This window comes from Dendrobates tinctorius, unplaced genomic scaffold, assembly GCF_039654945.1.
Source record: "Dendrobates tinctorius isolate UK_male_01 unplaced genomic scaffold, ASM3965494v1 ptg000184l, whole genome shotgun sequence".
Lineage (NCBI taxonomy): Eukaryota > Metazoa > Chordata > Amphibia > Anura > Dendrobatidae > Dendrobates > Dendrobates tinctorius.
Window position 1 is genome coordinate 7,787,623 of NW_027361851.1, and position 14,358 is coordinate 7,801,980.

Here is a 14,358-nt window from a genome sequence, read left to right on the forward strand (position 1 = left end):
GAGACAGTAACTGCACTAACAGTAAAACCTACCTACTGTAGTGTGTATAGTGGCAGAGTCTCTGGGTCCCAAAAGGATACCCAGCTTAAGGCTGTGTTCACACACAGCGGGTTTTTTTTTTTGGCGGTTTTCCCCGCGGATTTGCCAAAAAATCCACGGGAAAAACGTGAAAAAGAAACTTCCCATTCATTTCTATGCATTTTGCACTTTTTGTGCACATTGATGCGTTTACCGCGAAAAAAACGCATTCAAGTCTACTCCAGTTCAGTTTTTTTGTGTTTCTTAAGCATTGATGACTATAGCTGTCTGCCTGTAGGCTGCACACTGGTATGAGCGAGGCCTTACAAGCACTTACTGTAGCTCTCTGCTTGTAGGCTGCACACTGGTATGAGTGAGGCCTTGCAAGCACTTACTGTAGCTCTCTGCTTGTAGGCTGTACACTGGAGTGAGCGAGGCCTTACAAGCACTTACTGTAGCTCTCTGCTTGTAGGTTGTACACTGGTGTGAGCGAGGCTTTACAAGCATTGATGACTGTATAGCTATCTGCCTGTAGGCTGTACACTGGTGTGAGAAAGGCTTTACAAGCACTGATGACTATAGCTGTCTGTGTCTAGGTTGTGTACTGGTGTGAGCGAGACCTTACAAGCATTGATGACTGGATGCTGTCTGCCTGTATAATGTACAGTGGTGTGAGCGAGGCCTTACAACCATTGATGACTATGTAGCTGTCTGCCTGTAGAATGTACACTGGTGTGAGCAAGGCTTTACAAGCACTGACTGTATAGCAGTCTGCCTGTAGGCTGTACACTGGTGTGAGGCCTTACAAGCACCTGATGATTGTATAGCCATCTGCCTGTAGGATCTAAACTGGTGTGAGCGAGGTCTTACAAGCACTGACTGTATAGCTGTCTGCCTGCAGACTGTATACTGGTGTGAGCGAGGCCTTACAAGCACTGATGACTGTATATCTGTCTGTAGATTGATGTGAGCGAGGCCTTACAAGCACTGATGACTGTATAGCTGTCTGTAGGATGTACACTGGGGTGAGCGAGACCTTACAAGCACTGATGATTGTATAGCTATCTGCCTGTAGGCTGTACACTGGTGTGAGCAAGCCCTTACAAGCACTGACTGTATAGCTGTCTGCCTGTAGACTGTACACTGGTGTGAGCGAGGCCTTACAAGCACTGATGACTGTATAGCTGTCTGTAGGATGTACACTGGTGTGAGCGAGGCCTTACAAGCACTGATGACTGTAAAGCAGTCTGCCTGTAAGCTGTACACTAGTGTGAGCAAGGCCTTACAAGCACTGAGGACTGTATAGCAGTCTGCCTGTAGACTGTACACTGGTGTGAGCGAGGCCTTACAAGCACTTACTGTAGCTCTCTGCTTGTAGGCTGTAAACTGGTGAGTGAGGCTTTATCTGCCTGTAGATTGATGAGGCCTTACAAGCACTGATGACTGTATATCTGTCTGTAGATTGATGTGAGCGAGGCCTTACAAGCACTGATGATTGTATAGCTATCTGCCTGTAGGCTGTACACTGGTGTGAGAAAGGCTTTACAAGCACTGAGGACTGTATAGCAGTCTGCCTGTAGACTGTACACTGGTGTGAGCGAGGCCTTACAAGCACTTACTGTAGCTCTCTGCTTGTAGGCTGTAAACTGGTGAGTGAGGCTTTACAAGCATTGATGACTGTATAGCTATCTGCCTGTAGGCTGTACACTGGTGTGAGCAAGGCCTTACAAGCACTGACTGTATAGCTGTCTGTAGGCTGTACACTGGTGTGAGCGAGGCCTTACAAGCACTGATGACTTACAAGCACTGATGACTGTATAGCTGTCTGTACACTGGTGTGAGCGAGGCCTTACAAGCACTGATGACTGTATAGCTGTCTGTAGGCTGTACACTGGTGTGAGCGAGGCCTTACAAGCACTGACTGTATAGCTGTCTGCCTGTAGACTGTACACTGGTGTGAGTGAGGCCTTACAAGCACTGATGACTGTATAGCTGTCTGTAGGATGTACACTGGTGTGAGTGAGGCCTTACAAGCACTGATGATTGTATAGCTATCTGCCTGTAGGCTGTACACTGGTGTGAGCAAGGCCTTACAAGCACTGACTGTATAGCTGTCTGCCTGTAGACTGTTCACTGGTGTGAGCGAGGCCTTACAAGCACTGATGACTGTATAGCTGTCTGTAGGATGTACACTGGTGTGAGCGAGGCCTTACAAGCACTGATGACTGTAAAGCAGTCTGCCTGTAAGCTGTACACTAGTGTGAGCAAGGCCTTACAAGCACTGAGGACTGTATAGCAGTCTGCCTGTAGACTGTACACTGGTGTGAGCGAGGCCTTACAAGCACTTACTGTAGCTCTCTGCTTGTAGGCTGTAAACTGGTGAGTGAGGCTTTATCTGCCTGTAGATTGATGAGGCCTTACAAGCACTGATGACTGTATATCTGTCTGTAGATTGATGTGAGCGAGGCCTTACAAGCACTGATGATTGTATAGCTATCTGCCTGTAGGCTGTACACTGGTGTGAGAAAGGCTTTACAAGCACTGAGGACTGTATAGCAGTCTGCCTGTAGACTGTACACTGGTGTGAGCGAGGCCTTACAAGCACTTACTGTAGCTCTCTGCTTGTAGGCTGTAAACTGGTGAGTGAGGCTTTACAAGCATTGATGACTGTATAGCTATCTGCCTGTAGGCTGTACACTGGTGTGAGTAAGGCCTTACAAGCACTGACTGTATAGCTGTCTGTAGGCTGTAAACTGGTGTGAGCGAGGCCTTACAAGCACTGATGACTTACAAGCACTGATGACTGTATAGCTGTCTGTACACTGGTGTGAGCGAGGCCTTACAAGCACTGATGACTGTATAGCTGTCTGTAGGCTGTACACTGGTGTGAGCGAGGCCTTACAAGCACTGACTGTATAGCTGTCTGCCTGTAGACTGTACACTGGTGTGAGTGAGGCCTTACAAGCACTGATGACTGTATAGCTGTCTGTAGGATGTACACTGGTGTGAGTGAGGCCTTACAAGCACTGATGACTGTAAAGCAGTCTGCCTGTAAGCTGTACACTAGTGTGAGCAAGGCCTTACAAGCACTGATGACTGTATATCTGTCTGTAGATTGATGTGAGCGAGGCCTTACAAGCACTGATGATTGTATAGCTATCTGCCTGTAGGATGTACACTGGTGTGAGCAAGGCCTTACAAGCACTGATGACTGTATAGCTGTCTGCCTGTAGACTGTACACTGGTGTGAGCGAGGCCTTAGGCCTGTTTCACACTTCAGTTTTTTTGTGTCAGTTAAAATCCGCCAAAATGTCGGAAAGCGGATCTGTTGCTAACTGATGTGAACGGATGCCACCGGACTCTTTTTTTGACGGATCCGATGAATGAAGAATTTTAAATTAACTGCTGCCCGAGAGAGAGAGAGAGAAAATATTTTTTCTGTCCGCCAGAAATGATTTCAGGGTTAAATTTCCGGCTGACTTCATTCCTCCGGGCATGCGCACAATAAAAATGCGGATCCTGCAGCAAAAAAAACGTTGCATGGTCCGTCCAGGCATCTCGGCGGACGCAAAAAAACGGATCCAACGGATGGCCATCCGTCAAGATCCGCCGGTAATGCAAATCAATGGGGAAAAGAACGGATCCGCCAAAAAAAATGGCAGATCCGTTTTTTTGCACAAATGGCGGATTTTGACTGATGGACAAAAACAGAAGTGTGAAACAGGCCTTACAAGCACTGATGACTGCATATCTGTCTGTAGATTGATGTGAGCGAGGCCTTACAAGCACTGATGACTGTATATCTGTCTGTAGGATGTACACTGGTGTGAGCGAGACCTTACAAGCACTGATGATTGTATAGCTATCTGCCTGTACACTGGTGTGAGAAAGGCTTTACAAGCACTGAGGACTGTATAGCAGTCTGCCTGTACACTGGTGTGAGAAAGGCTTTACAAGCACTGAGGACTGTATAGCAGTCTGCCTGTACACTGGTGTGAGAAAGGCTTTACAAGCACTGAGGACTGTATAGCAGTCTGCCTGTACACTGGTGTGAGAAAGGCTTTACAAGCACTGAGGACTGTATAGCAGTCTGCCTGTACACTGGTGTGAGAAAGGCTTTACAAGCACTGAGGACTGTATAGCAGTCTGCCTGTACACTGGTGTGAGAAAGGCTTTACAAGCACTGAGGACTGTATAGCAGTCTGCCTGTACACTGGTGTAAGCGAGGCCTTATAAGCACTGATGACTATAGCTGTCTGTGCTATGGCCGAGTGTGCACATTGATCTGTGACTGGCCCGTACTTTTAATACATGAGAAAGTGATCACTGTGCTCTCTGCCATAGCACACTTTTTTTTTTTCATTGATAAACTCTATTTTTGAAAGCTTCTTATGCTGCTGCATTTTTTTCTACAACTGCCTATAAATTTGGCATAGCCATGTGTGTATATAATATAGTAAACCTATGTATAACTCTCCAGCCCTGTACAGACAGGGAGCTGAGGCAAGTGATGACATCCAAGTCCCAAACTGACGGCAGTGACGCAGATCTTATAATGTACATATGCCAGTTTTCTGGAATAACTACATTTGCCATCTTATGACGCCCCAGCACCACTTACACGGGCAAACGAATGGTAGGGAGAGTGGATGGAGCAGGACTCTGTAATGATTTTTAGATATGCCGCCACTTCTCGTTTGAACCAATGTGTTTTTTTAATCCTAGACATCCCCTTTAATAAAAGTCCATGTCATCACTTCTACAAAGTGCTAGAATCTGTACATGTTCCTCAGTGATTGGTCTGGTAGAGTTGTGGTAACAGTGTATTCTTCTTTCCAGATACCCATATTGTACAGCTCCCGCTATCTGGAACTCTTTGAACCAAAGAGAACGGTGCAGTGCCAAGGCCTCACTTGTACAGTAATGGACTGTACAGACCTATTCTTTGAAGTACAAGCCAAAGACCGTGCTAAGCCTTCTCCCAGCCATCCCTCCAGGAATCATTATCTAAGACGTGGCTATGCCATTGCTTCTTCCAATGGCTTCATCACTTTTTCATCAAGCTTACCTTTTGGAATAGCTACTAAAGTAATGGATGGCCAACCTCAAGAAGAGATGTACGAAAGGATACGACCAGAATTACAGTTACCAGATTTTATGCAAAACTTTCCCACCCTGCTGTCATCTCAGCAGAAGGAGATGAGCAGACAGGTTTTAAGTATCTTGAGTGTCATAGACAAAGCTCTAAATTTTCGCTTTTTAAAGTGTATATATCCCCAGAATATGGAAGCACAAGTAGATAGAGCCTGGGTGATCTGCTGTTACTTGGCTTGTCTGCTTCATGATCCAATGGGGCTCTCATAAATCAATCCTAAAAGGCTCAGCATAAATGAACGGGCATAAGTTCTTCACTGCACCAGATCTGAGACGTGTGCTTTGCGGGGTCTCATTGATCAGCTGTAGGAAGGGGCACAGCACTTCTCTCTGTTACCTTTCCAATATCTGAATTGGGACACATGATCCATATGTGGCACCAGTCTGGTGATGCCCTTACAAGTGAATAGCTATACAATACAAAGCTTTTCTTATGGACCAGCCTGGAACCTGATTGTAGAGGTTGCAGCAATCACACGGCTATCAGACTCCCACAGATCGAATATTGGTCTATTATAACAATAGGCCATGCCTTTTTAGAACGCCTTTAATGCACAGTTCTCCCTTTACATTATTCTGTTTGTACAGTGTTGGGCACCGGTGCTCAGGAAGGATATCATGGAACTAGAGCGGGTACAAAGGCAGGCAACAAAATTAAGGGGATGGGGGGGAACTACAATACCCAGAGAGATTAGCAAAATTAGGATTATTTAGCCTAGTTAAAAGATGACTGAGGGGCGATTTAGTAACCATGTATAAGTATATAAGGGGATAATGCAAATATCTCTCCGAGGATCCGTTTATACAATGGAAGGTGACGGTCACAAGGGGGCATTCTCTGCGTCTGGAGAAGGTTTTTCCACCAACATAGAAGAGGATTCTTTACTGTTAGGGCAGTGAGAATCTGGAATTCCCAGCCTGAGGAGGTGGTGATGGCGAACTCAGTTGAGGGGTTCAGAGAGGCCTGGATGTCTTCCTGGAGCGTAACAATATTGTATCTTACAGTAATTAGGTTCTTCAGAAGGACGTAGATCTGGGGATTCATTCTGACGGAATATAGGCTGAACTGGATGGACGAATGTCTTGTTTTGGCCTTGCTAACTAGGTTACTGTTACAATACTTATTTTAGGGTAACTTTATGGGGTACCTCTTTTCACATGCTTAGGACTTTGTCATCTGTTTTATTTCACCTAAGAGAAAAACCACCCTAGTTTCTGTGATATGGTTCAGTGTGATCTAAGTTAGTTATGGTTTTCTTTCTACCTTCTATCTAGTAGTCTGAAAAATAGAGCCATACTTATGTTGCAGATTTTGATCTAACACTTGAATTAAGATCTGACATGGTCATGCTGTGTCTGTCATGGATTTTTAAATATGTATCCAAATTAAAGGCTGATAACTAGTCTACGCTGGGGCACTTCTTTTGACTATCCAACATGTCTCCACAATTTTGCACAGACCATTCAGACGTGAACGAATAGAACTCGCACCTATGTGTGAAATACTGGGTGCGGGGGGGTTTGGGGGAAGTACCAGGTGGCAGTACTCAGTCGTTCTGTTAGCACCCCTTTAGGGTATGTTTCCAAGGGTCGTATTACATCCGGATTTGCTGCAAATTGAACGCTGTGTACAGCCGCAGCGTTTAATCCGCAGCGTCCAGATGTTACAGCATAGTGGAGGGGATTTTATGAACTCTCGTCTCCATTATGCGTCCTAATACGCGGGTGACACACCCACAAAACCGGACATGCTGTGGTCTAAAGACGCGCCGCATGTCTGTTTACCTTATGGAGACACTCAGTCACATCCGGAATCACCGCACGTACAGAAGGGGGTGGGGCTTTGGGCAGAGCAGGCTTTCCGCTCAATCCAAAGCGCAGGCAATGCGCTTAGTGGAAACATACCCTTAAACAGATTTTTCATTAGGATAGGCCATTAGTACGCTTGGTGTTGAGTCCCACTTGAGGCTTCCCCCACCGGTCAGCTAAAAAACAAAAGGGGATTAAATCCCTTTCATTGTTTACCACAGGCACAGCACCATACATTAGTTGTGGTTTTGCCTGGTCCTGTGGCTTTGTCCCATTTGCGTGAATGACCTAGCCAAAGTACCAAATAGACTAATAATGAAGACTAAAAGCTTACAATAATGCAGCAGTCCCTTTCCCGCGATTGGTAATTTTTAAGTTAAACACATGTTAGCAGTATGCTAAACTATTTTTAAAAAGACCAATACTTTTCATTCATTGTCTGCATAGGCGCAGGGAACACTGTAAAGATCTTTTCAGAAGCTAATCTACAATGTGGCTGTATCACAGAGGTGACAAAGATAAAAGGGAATCTGTCATGTCCTTTGTATCCTATAAACTGTCCCCAGTTAAATTTTTCTCTTGTGAGCATCTCTTCCAGTAATATAGACTGGATAGTTGTTTGTAGGGTGCTACTGCCTATCCTGCAATTTAAGTTAAGGCATTTTCCTATTAAAGTACATTTTAATCAATATATCCTGGAATAAAACTACATTTCATAATTGGATGTGTTAAAAAATATTTCTGTTCTGAGAAACTTATAAATGTGCCACTGCTGTGTACTGTGTAATGACCGTGAAGAAATGTTTCCCTACCTCATTAAAAATTGTTTTATGCCACAGAATCAGCTGTAATCCTGTGCTGTCCTGTCTGTAAACTCTATTTTGCTTTCTCTCCTGCCCAGGACCTGTGATATAATCAGACCATGTCCCTGTACAGTCAGACACGGCCAGGAAAAAGGGGCACATATACAAGATTATCTTGGGATAGTAACATAAAAAAAACAAACATCCAATTGTGGAACTTAATTTTTATTGTAAGATCAATTAACTAAAATGTATTTAGTTTGTGGGACAACCCTTAAGTACACTAGCCTCATCAGACTCAAGATGTGTCATTTGTAGTTCATACTGTTAAACCCAGTGAGATCTTCTCTAAGCCATTATGGATGACTTATTAGAGGACGCTTTTACAAATTTGTGACCACAAATTAAAATTGGTTTGTGAAGACATCATCTTTATTGTGCAAAAAGCATAGCGAGCTCAGTTCTTGTATCCTCTGCTAGCTCTGCGTCCTCTGGCACGTTCAAACTTTCTACCCTTAGAGCGAACATAAGGCCTGGAAGGAAAAAGAAGGAATAAGCACACAAACTGATACCACTGCATATACCAGCCACTAACAAAACCAAGCTACAAACAGCCATGTATGCAGAGCCCCCAATGTTACAACTCCATGTGTAAGGGGGACTGGTCAGCCTTGACAGAAGGGAGAAACCCCTCGAGACGCATTGGATTTGTGTCCTCTCGCGCACCTGTCCCTGCTACATAGTGATGTCACAGCAGCTCCTCCCCCTCACACCACGTCCTCAGCGCCGGAGCGTGCGAGATGCTGGTGTTTCCCCATCCTCCTCTCTCCATGCACTGACTGAACACCAGCATAATATAATAAATTTTATTTCTATAGCGCTGACATATTCCGCAGCACTTTACATTTCAGAGGAGACATCTTCACTGTCTCACAGCACCCAATCCTGTTATCATTTCTCCTCCAGCTACACGCTGCACAACTCAGCACAATAAGTGAAAATCATTAACCGACCTGATATTCATAGGCAGGAACCAGCATAACCATTTAACTAGTAAGAACATTTATATGCACATTGCTATATCAGAGTGCCTTTACTGATCCATTGGACTGTGACCTTTTCAATCTGCTTGCATGCTGCACCTCAAAGTAGATGCCAGCTAGCAGAAACTAGAGCGCTGCACATATCCAAGCACCTTATTCATTAAGGATCTTGCCATCCTAAATAGCATTTCTCAAAAGCCTATCTGGACACTAGTCCCATCTGTGCCAACCCCACACGCATCTACCTAAATGGGATCATAAGTCACCTAGCGTCACGCGTAAGTACTCCAACTTTAAATAGAGCATCTTAACGTGTGCAACAACTACATATCATATCATTATTACTATTTCACCAGCATTATCCATCCGCTGATGAACATATCCTGCACTTTATTGGTTTCATGAATACATACCAACACCAACTTTAGCATCAAGTGAGTATACTGGAATTATTGATACCACTAGTACGTATTCAATATTCACTACCACGTTTATTATTCTCAGTGTAGAGCGGCGATTCCTGCATCTACAAGTTGCCACAATAGCCATGATCACCACTGGGCACTGGACAATCGCTGCAGTTTCATCCTCTTAGCAGCAGATATTTTTTTCCCCCTACAGGTTCCTGATATCTTCCACAAACCTTCTCTAAACCATTGAATATAAGTAGACAGTCATACAAGAAGTCTGACTTCCTCCCCCAGCCCTAGGACGAAGATCTCTAGAACTAATGGCCCGGTACTCTCAAAGGCATTGCAGATAGCAGTCAGTATGTGGCCACTTCCACACCTGCCTGATCTGACCATGGGGGTGGAGACATTACTGCTTATAGGGCTACTAGTTGAGGAAATTATCTAACCAAAAGTATCGTGCATGGCCTATAAATGAGCCTCAGTGGCTGTCCAGCCTGATATAGGGGAGCATGCAATCTCTTCATGTAACAATAGTAGGGTGGTCCACTTACTTGGTGTGACTGTGTGGGGTACCAGGAGCCTTTCCAAAGTGTCTGTATACCTCCCGTGCCTTACGGGGACCTAACAGATGAAAAATATACATTTTATGGTTGTTATGATAGAATCATTTCTGCCTTGTAATAAGGTTCATGTACAGACATTGGCAGCAGTCTCGTTTAGTTGCGGTTCACATCGTAGCCCTTAGCATTGGTTACAGAAATCATGGGCTGGATGGCATTAATACGATGAGAACGCTTAGACACATATCTCACCATAAGGAGCTCAGCAGTAGCAAGACACAGGAAACGATTCACTGTAAGCTTCCACCACTCACCAATGTACCCGGTATAGAGGTACGTGCACCAATATAAGTCAGAAAGTACAAGGCACAGGTCACAGTAAGCGCCTGATGATGGTTTCCTGCCAACGGGTAAACATGTTCTATTGCCAAATGGTTATGGCAGCTAATGCCGTTCTGTAGAGCAAGGTTTCTCAAACCAAGTCTGGTCTCAGTGAGTGCCCCCTAGTGGTGGGGGTTTTACACATAGCGATATCCCTAGCGATATTGCTATAACGTCACCGATTTTGTGACGTTATAGCGATATCGCTGTGTGTGATACTTGCCTCCGACCGGCTCCCCCGCTGTCCATTGCTGATCGCGCGAGAATGTCCGGTTCCATTTCTCGCTGTCAGCTTCCTGCTGTGACGACGAGCGACGCGTGGAGGCGGGCGGATGCCAGGGTCGCTGTGTGAGAAAGGTGAGTATCATGCGCTGCGTCGCTGCTGCATCGCTGTGAGATCTTCCTGTGTGATCACTAACTAATGATCGCTCACTAGCGATCATTTAGCGATGCACCAGAGATCCTGACCGGGTCGGATCGCTGGTGCATCGCTAAATGTAAAAGGGCCTTTAGACGGAGACTGGTCACAGAGGTGATTATGACCAGGATTCTCCAGCAACATTCAGGGGTTGGACAAAATAATGGAAACACCAAACGTTTTGGCATCATAATCTGTGAACATGTTATAAACATGCAAACCGTGACATATGGTAATGTTTTGTAGTTGATTATTTGTGTTATGTGATATGTGTATGTAAATTAACTGTTTGTTTTGCATAATAGTAAGAACATTGATGAAAACCTGATAACCAATGGCAGACCTCTCGGATTTTCAAAGAGGCCAAATTGTTAGTGATCATATGGCAGGCACTAGTGTAACAGAAAGTGCCCGTATGCTTGGCGTGTCAAGAGGTACTGTCTCCAAAGTAATGACTGCGTTTGAAAGAGAAGGAAAAACGTCTGCAGCAAAGCACAGGTCCGCCCAAAAGTCGAAGTTGTCTGAGAGAGACCGTCGGACTCTAAAGCGAATTGTGAGAGAGGATCGCAAGACCACAGCTCCGAAAATCACTGCTGAGCTCAATGAACACCTACAGAACCCAGTTTCCACGGAAACTGTTCGTCGGGAGCTGCACCAATCTGGATTCCACGAAAGAGCAGCAATTCGAAAACCGCTGCTCTCAATGACAAATGTTTCCAAGCGTTTAGAATGGTGTAGAAACCTCCAGAATTGGTCCCTCGAGCAGTGGAAACGTGATATTCTCAGACGAATCATTGTTTACCCTATTTCCGACCTCCAGCCGAGTATACGTTTGGAGACAGCCGAAAGACATTCCATCCAGACTGCCTTCTCCCAACCGTAAAACATGGCGGAAGTTCTGTGATGATCTGGGGTGCTATTTCGTGGAGATCCGCCAGGCCAATGATATCCCTTCATGGAGGAATTAACAGCCGAGATTATTTAGGCATTTTGGGCGACCAAGTGCATCCTATGTATCAAGCACTGTTCCCGGAGGGGAACGCCATCTTTCAGAATGATAATGCACCAATTCTTACAGCTAGAGTCATTAAAGCATGGCACGAGGAACATTGTAATGAAGTTGAGCATCTCATCTGGCCCCCACAATCCCCAGACCTCAACATTATTGAGCATTTATGGTCGATTTTAGAGATTCAAGTTAGACGTCGATTTCTGCCGCCATCGTCCCTCAAAGAATTGGACGGTGTTTAACTGAAGAATGGGCTACAATTCCTTTGGAAACAATTCACACCTTGTATGAATCCATACCTCGGAGAATTGAGGCTGTAATCGCCGCAAAAGGTGGACATACACCATATTAAACTAACTTTTGTTGATGTTTCCATTATTTTGTCCAACCACTCTAAGTGCCTGATTGTATGTGATCAGAAATCGGGAGACATGAGAATAGATCAGTATGTTCTGTATAAGTGCACCACTGATGGGGAGGCACAGGCATCACTTTGTCATGTCTGGTGTGGTGCAGGCACCATCCAGGTAAGGCCTCTTTCACACTTCAGTTTTTTACAATCAGTCACAATCCGACAGGTTTTGAAAAAAACGGGTCCGCAAATTTCTTTTGAGGAAATTCTCTCTCTCGTTTTTGACCATCAGTCAAAATCCGCCAGGTTTTAAAAAAAAAACGGATCCGCCTTTTTCCCCATTGAGTTGATTTACTGGCGGATGGCCATCCGTTGGATCCGTCAAATTTTTTTCGTCCGCCGGCATGCTTGGATAGACCTTGCAATGTTTTTTTTTTTGTTGGTGGATCCACATTTTCCATTGTGCTTGCTGGAGAAAGGAAGTCAGGGAGAAAATTAACCCTGAAATCCTTTCTGGCGGACGAAAAAAAATTCTCTCTCTCGGCCAGCGGTTCCTTTAAAATTCTTCATTCTGCGGATCTGTCACAAAACGGATCCTGTGGCATCCGTTCACATCAGTTAGGAACGGATCCGCTTTTCCGCCTTTTTGGCAGATTTTAACTGACACAAAAAACTGAAGTGTGAAAGAGGCCTAAGCTCCACAAGAAACAGGTTGAGAAGCTGTGGAGCCTCCCAGAGATCAAATGTCATATCAGTATCAAGGTTTCACATTGCCAGAATCCAGAAGCTCAGCAATCTGCTATTTACAGCTAATAAACCAATTTTTTCTTCAATTCTGCTTTATGCTATTGAGCACAATTTTGTTAACCCTTTCCTATCCCACTGATTTATGGAAAAGTAGTAAGTGTAGCTCTGCACAATGCAGATGCTGGTTGTGATACATGGCCAGTTAAATGCCCAATCAATCACTAATGGCCACTTAAAGGGAATCGGTCACCCCATTTTGAGTATCAGCTGCCGGCACCGCCATCAGGGGCTTATCTACAGCATTCTGTAATGCTGTAGAAAAGCCCCCGATGTAATCTGAAAGATAAGAAAAATGAGTTAGATTATACTCACCCAGGGGCGGTTCGGTGCCTCCCATCTTCTAACGGTGACGTCCTCTTTCCTTCCCGTTGCGGCTCCTGCGCAGGTGCACTGCTCTTCCCTGTTAAGGGCAGAGCAGAGTACTGCAGTGCGCAGGCCCTTGGCCTTCTCCCGGCACCTGCGCACTACAGGACTCTGCTCTGCCTTCAACAGGGCAGAGGAGTGCGCCTGCGCAGGAGCCACGCAAACAGCAAAGAAAAGGACGTCACCATTAGATGGGAGGCGCCAGGCTGGACCGCGACACCCATCGGACCAAAACCGGACTGCTCCTGGGCAAGTATAATACAACTCATTTTTCAGGTTACATCGGGGGCTTTTCTACAGCATTACAGAATGCTGTAGATAAGCCCCTGATGGCGGTGCCGGCAGCTTATACTCAAAAAATGGGGTGACAGATTCCCTTTAAATTGCCCAACTGTACTGCAATATATAGAACTAGGGATCAATTAAAAATAGAAAAAAATTATTTGGTACTGCTACATCTGTAAAAGTCCAGTCAAGACATACGTTTTACCATACAGGTAAAATGCTTGTAATGTGATTTTTTTTCTTACCAACCAGAAGAAAAAAAAAAAAAAAATTCAGTATTTTATAGAATGTCCAAAACATTCACACATATTTGTTAGAAGGATCTCCTAAAATAAGCAGACCACTAAAGAATAGAACTGGTGCATAACCCAATGGATTGTGCACACGCCCTACAGGTACACGTGTAAATGCAGCGTCAGTGCTCGCCTCCCAATCTGAAGAACAGAGCAGCTCTTACTAAACCGCAATAACTCATTTCTTTTCTTACCCGAAAGGAGCACAGTGTTCTGGCCTTTAGGGGCAGCGAGTGCCAGTTGGTCGAAAGTAAAGATTTGTCCTCCTGCTTTAAGGATTCGGCTGCGGGCCCCGCTGGTAACTCTCAGAGCACAAACCTAGGTGGAATAAAACAAAGCTCTGGTGAGACATCTGCTCTTCAATCTACTAAAGCTGGTTTCACATTAGCGTTTCTTAGCGCAGCACATCGTGCACGTCCATGCGCCCCTATGTTTAACATGGCGGGTGCATGGTCTAGCGTTTGCACGCGCGTTGGTATGCGTTTTCGTACGCATGCAGATTTTCTAGTGTGTGCCTAGGCGCGCCTGACGCAAGCTGTTGCATTTTTGGACCCGTCCAACAGCGTAAAAAAACACATGCGCACGGAATGCGCAAAAATAACACATTACAGTCTATGGGACCGCAGGCGTGCGCATGTACATGAGCACGC

The 14,358-nt window shown here is 45.1% G+C and overlaps 2 protein-coding genes across 6 annotated transcripts in view; one reads left to right on the forward strand and one right to left on the reverse strand.

The window, feature by feature from the left end:
* Positions 1–7,822, forward strand: part of LOC141055122 (uncharacterized) — a 50,007-nt gene extending 42,185 nt beyond the window's left edge. For all 5 annotated transcript variants that reach the window (XM_073552089.1, XM_073552091.1, XM_073552090.1 and 2 more), the window contains exon 5: positions 4,858–7,822. In XM_073552089.1, the coding sequence (XP_073408190.1) occupies positions 4,858–5,382 (525 nt within the window). In that variant the 3' untranslated portion in view covers positions 5,383–7,822. The remainder of the gene's footprint in view (positions 1–4,857) is intronic.
* A 372-nt stretch (positions 7,823–8,194) lies between these two features.
* Positions 8,195–14,358, reverse strand: part of RPL18 (ribosomal protein L18) — a 33,263-nt gene continuing 27,099 nt past the window's right edge. The window contains exons 5-7 of the mRNA XM_073552095.1: positions 13,903–14,026; positions 9,792–9,861; positions 8,195–8,317 (exon numbers count right to left, since the gene is read on the reverse strand). Of these exons, the coding sequence (XP_073408196.1) occupies positions 8,242–8,317; positions 9,792–9,861; positions 13,903–14,026 (270 nt within the window). The 3' untranslated portion in view covers positions 8,195–8,241. The remainder of the gene's footprint in view (positions 8,318–9,791; positions 9,862–13,902; positions 14,027–14,358) is intronic.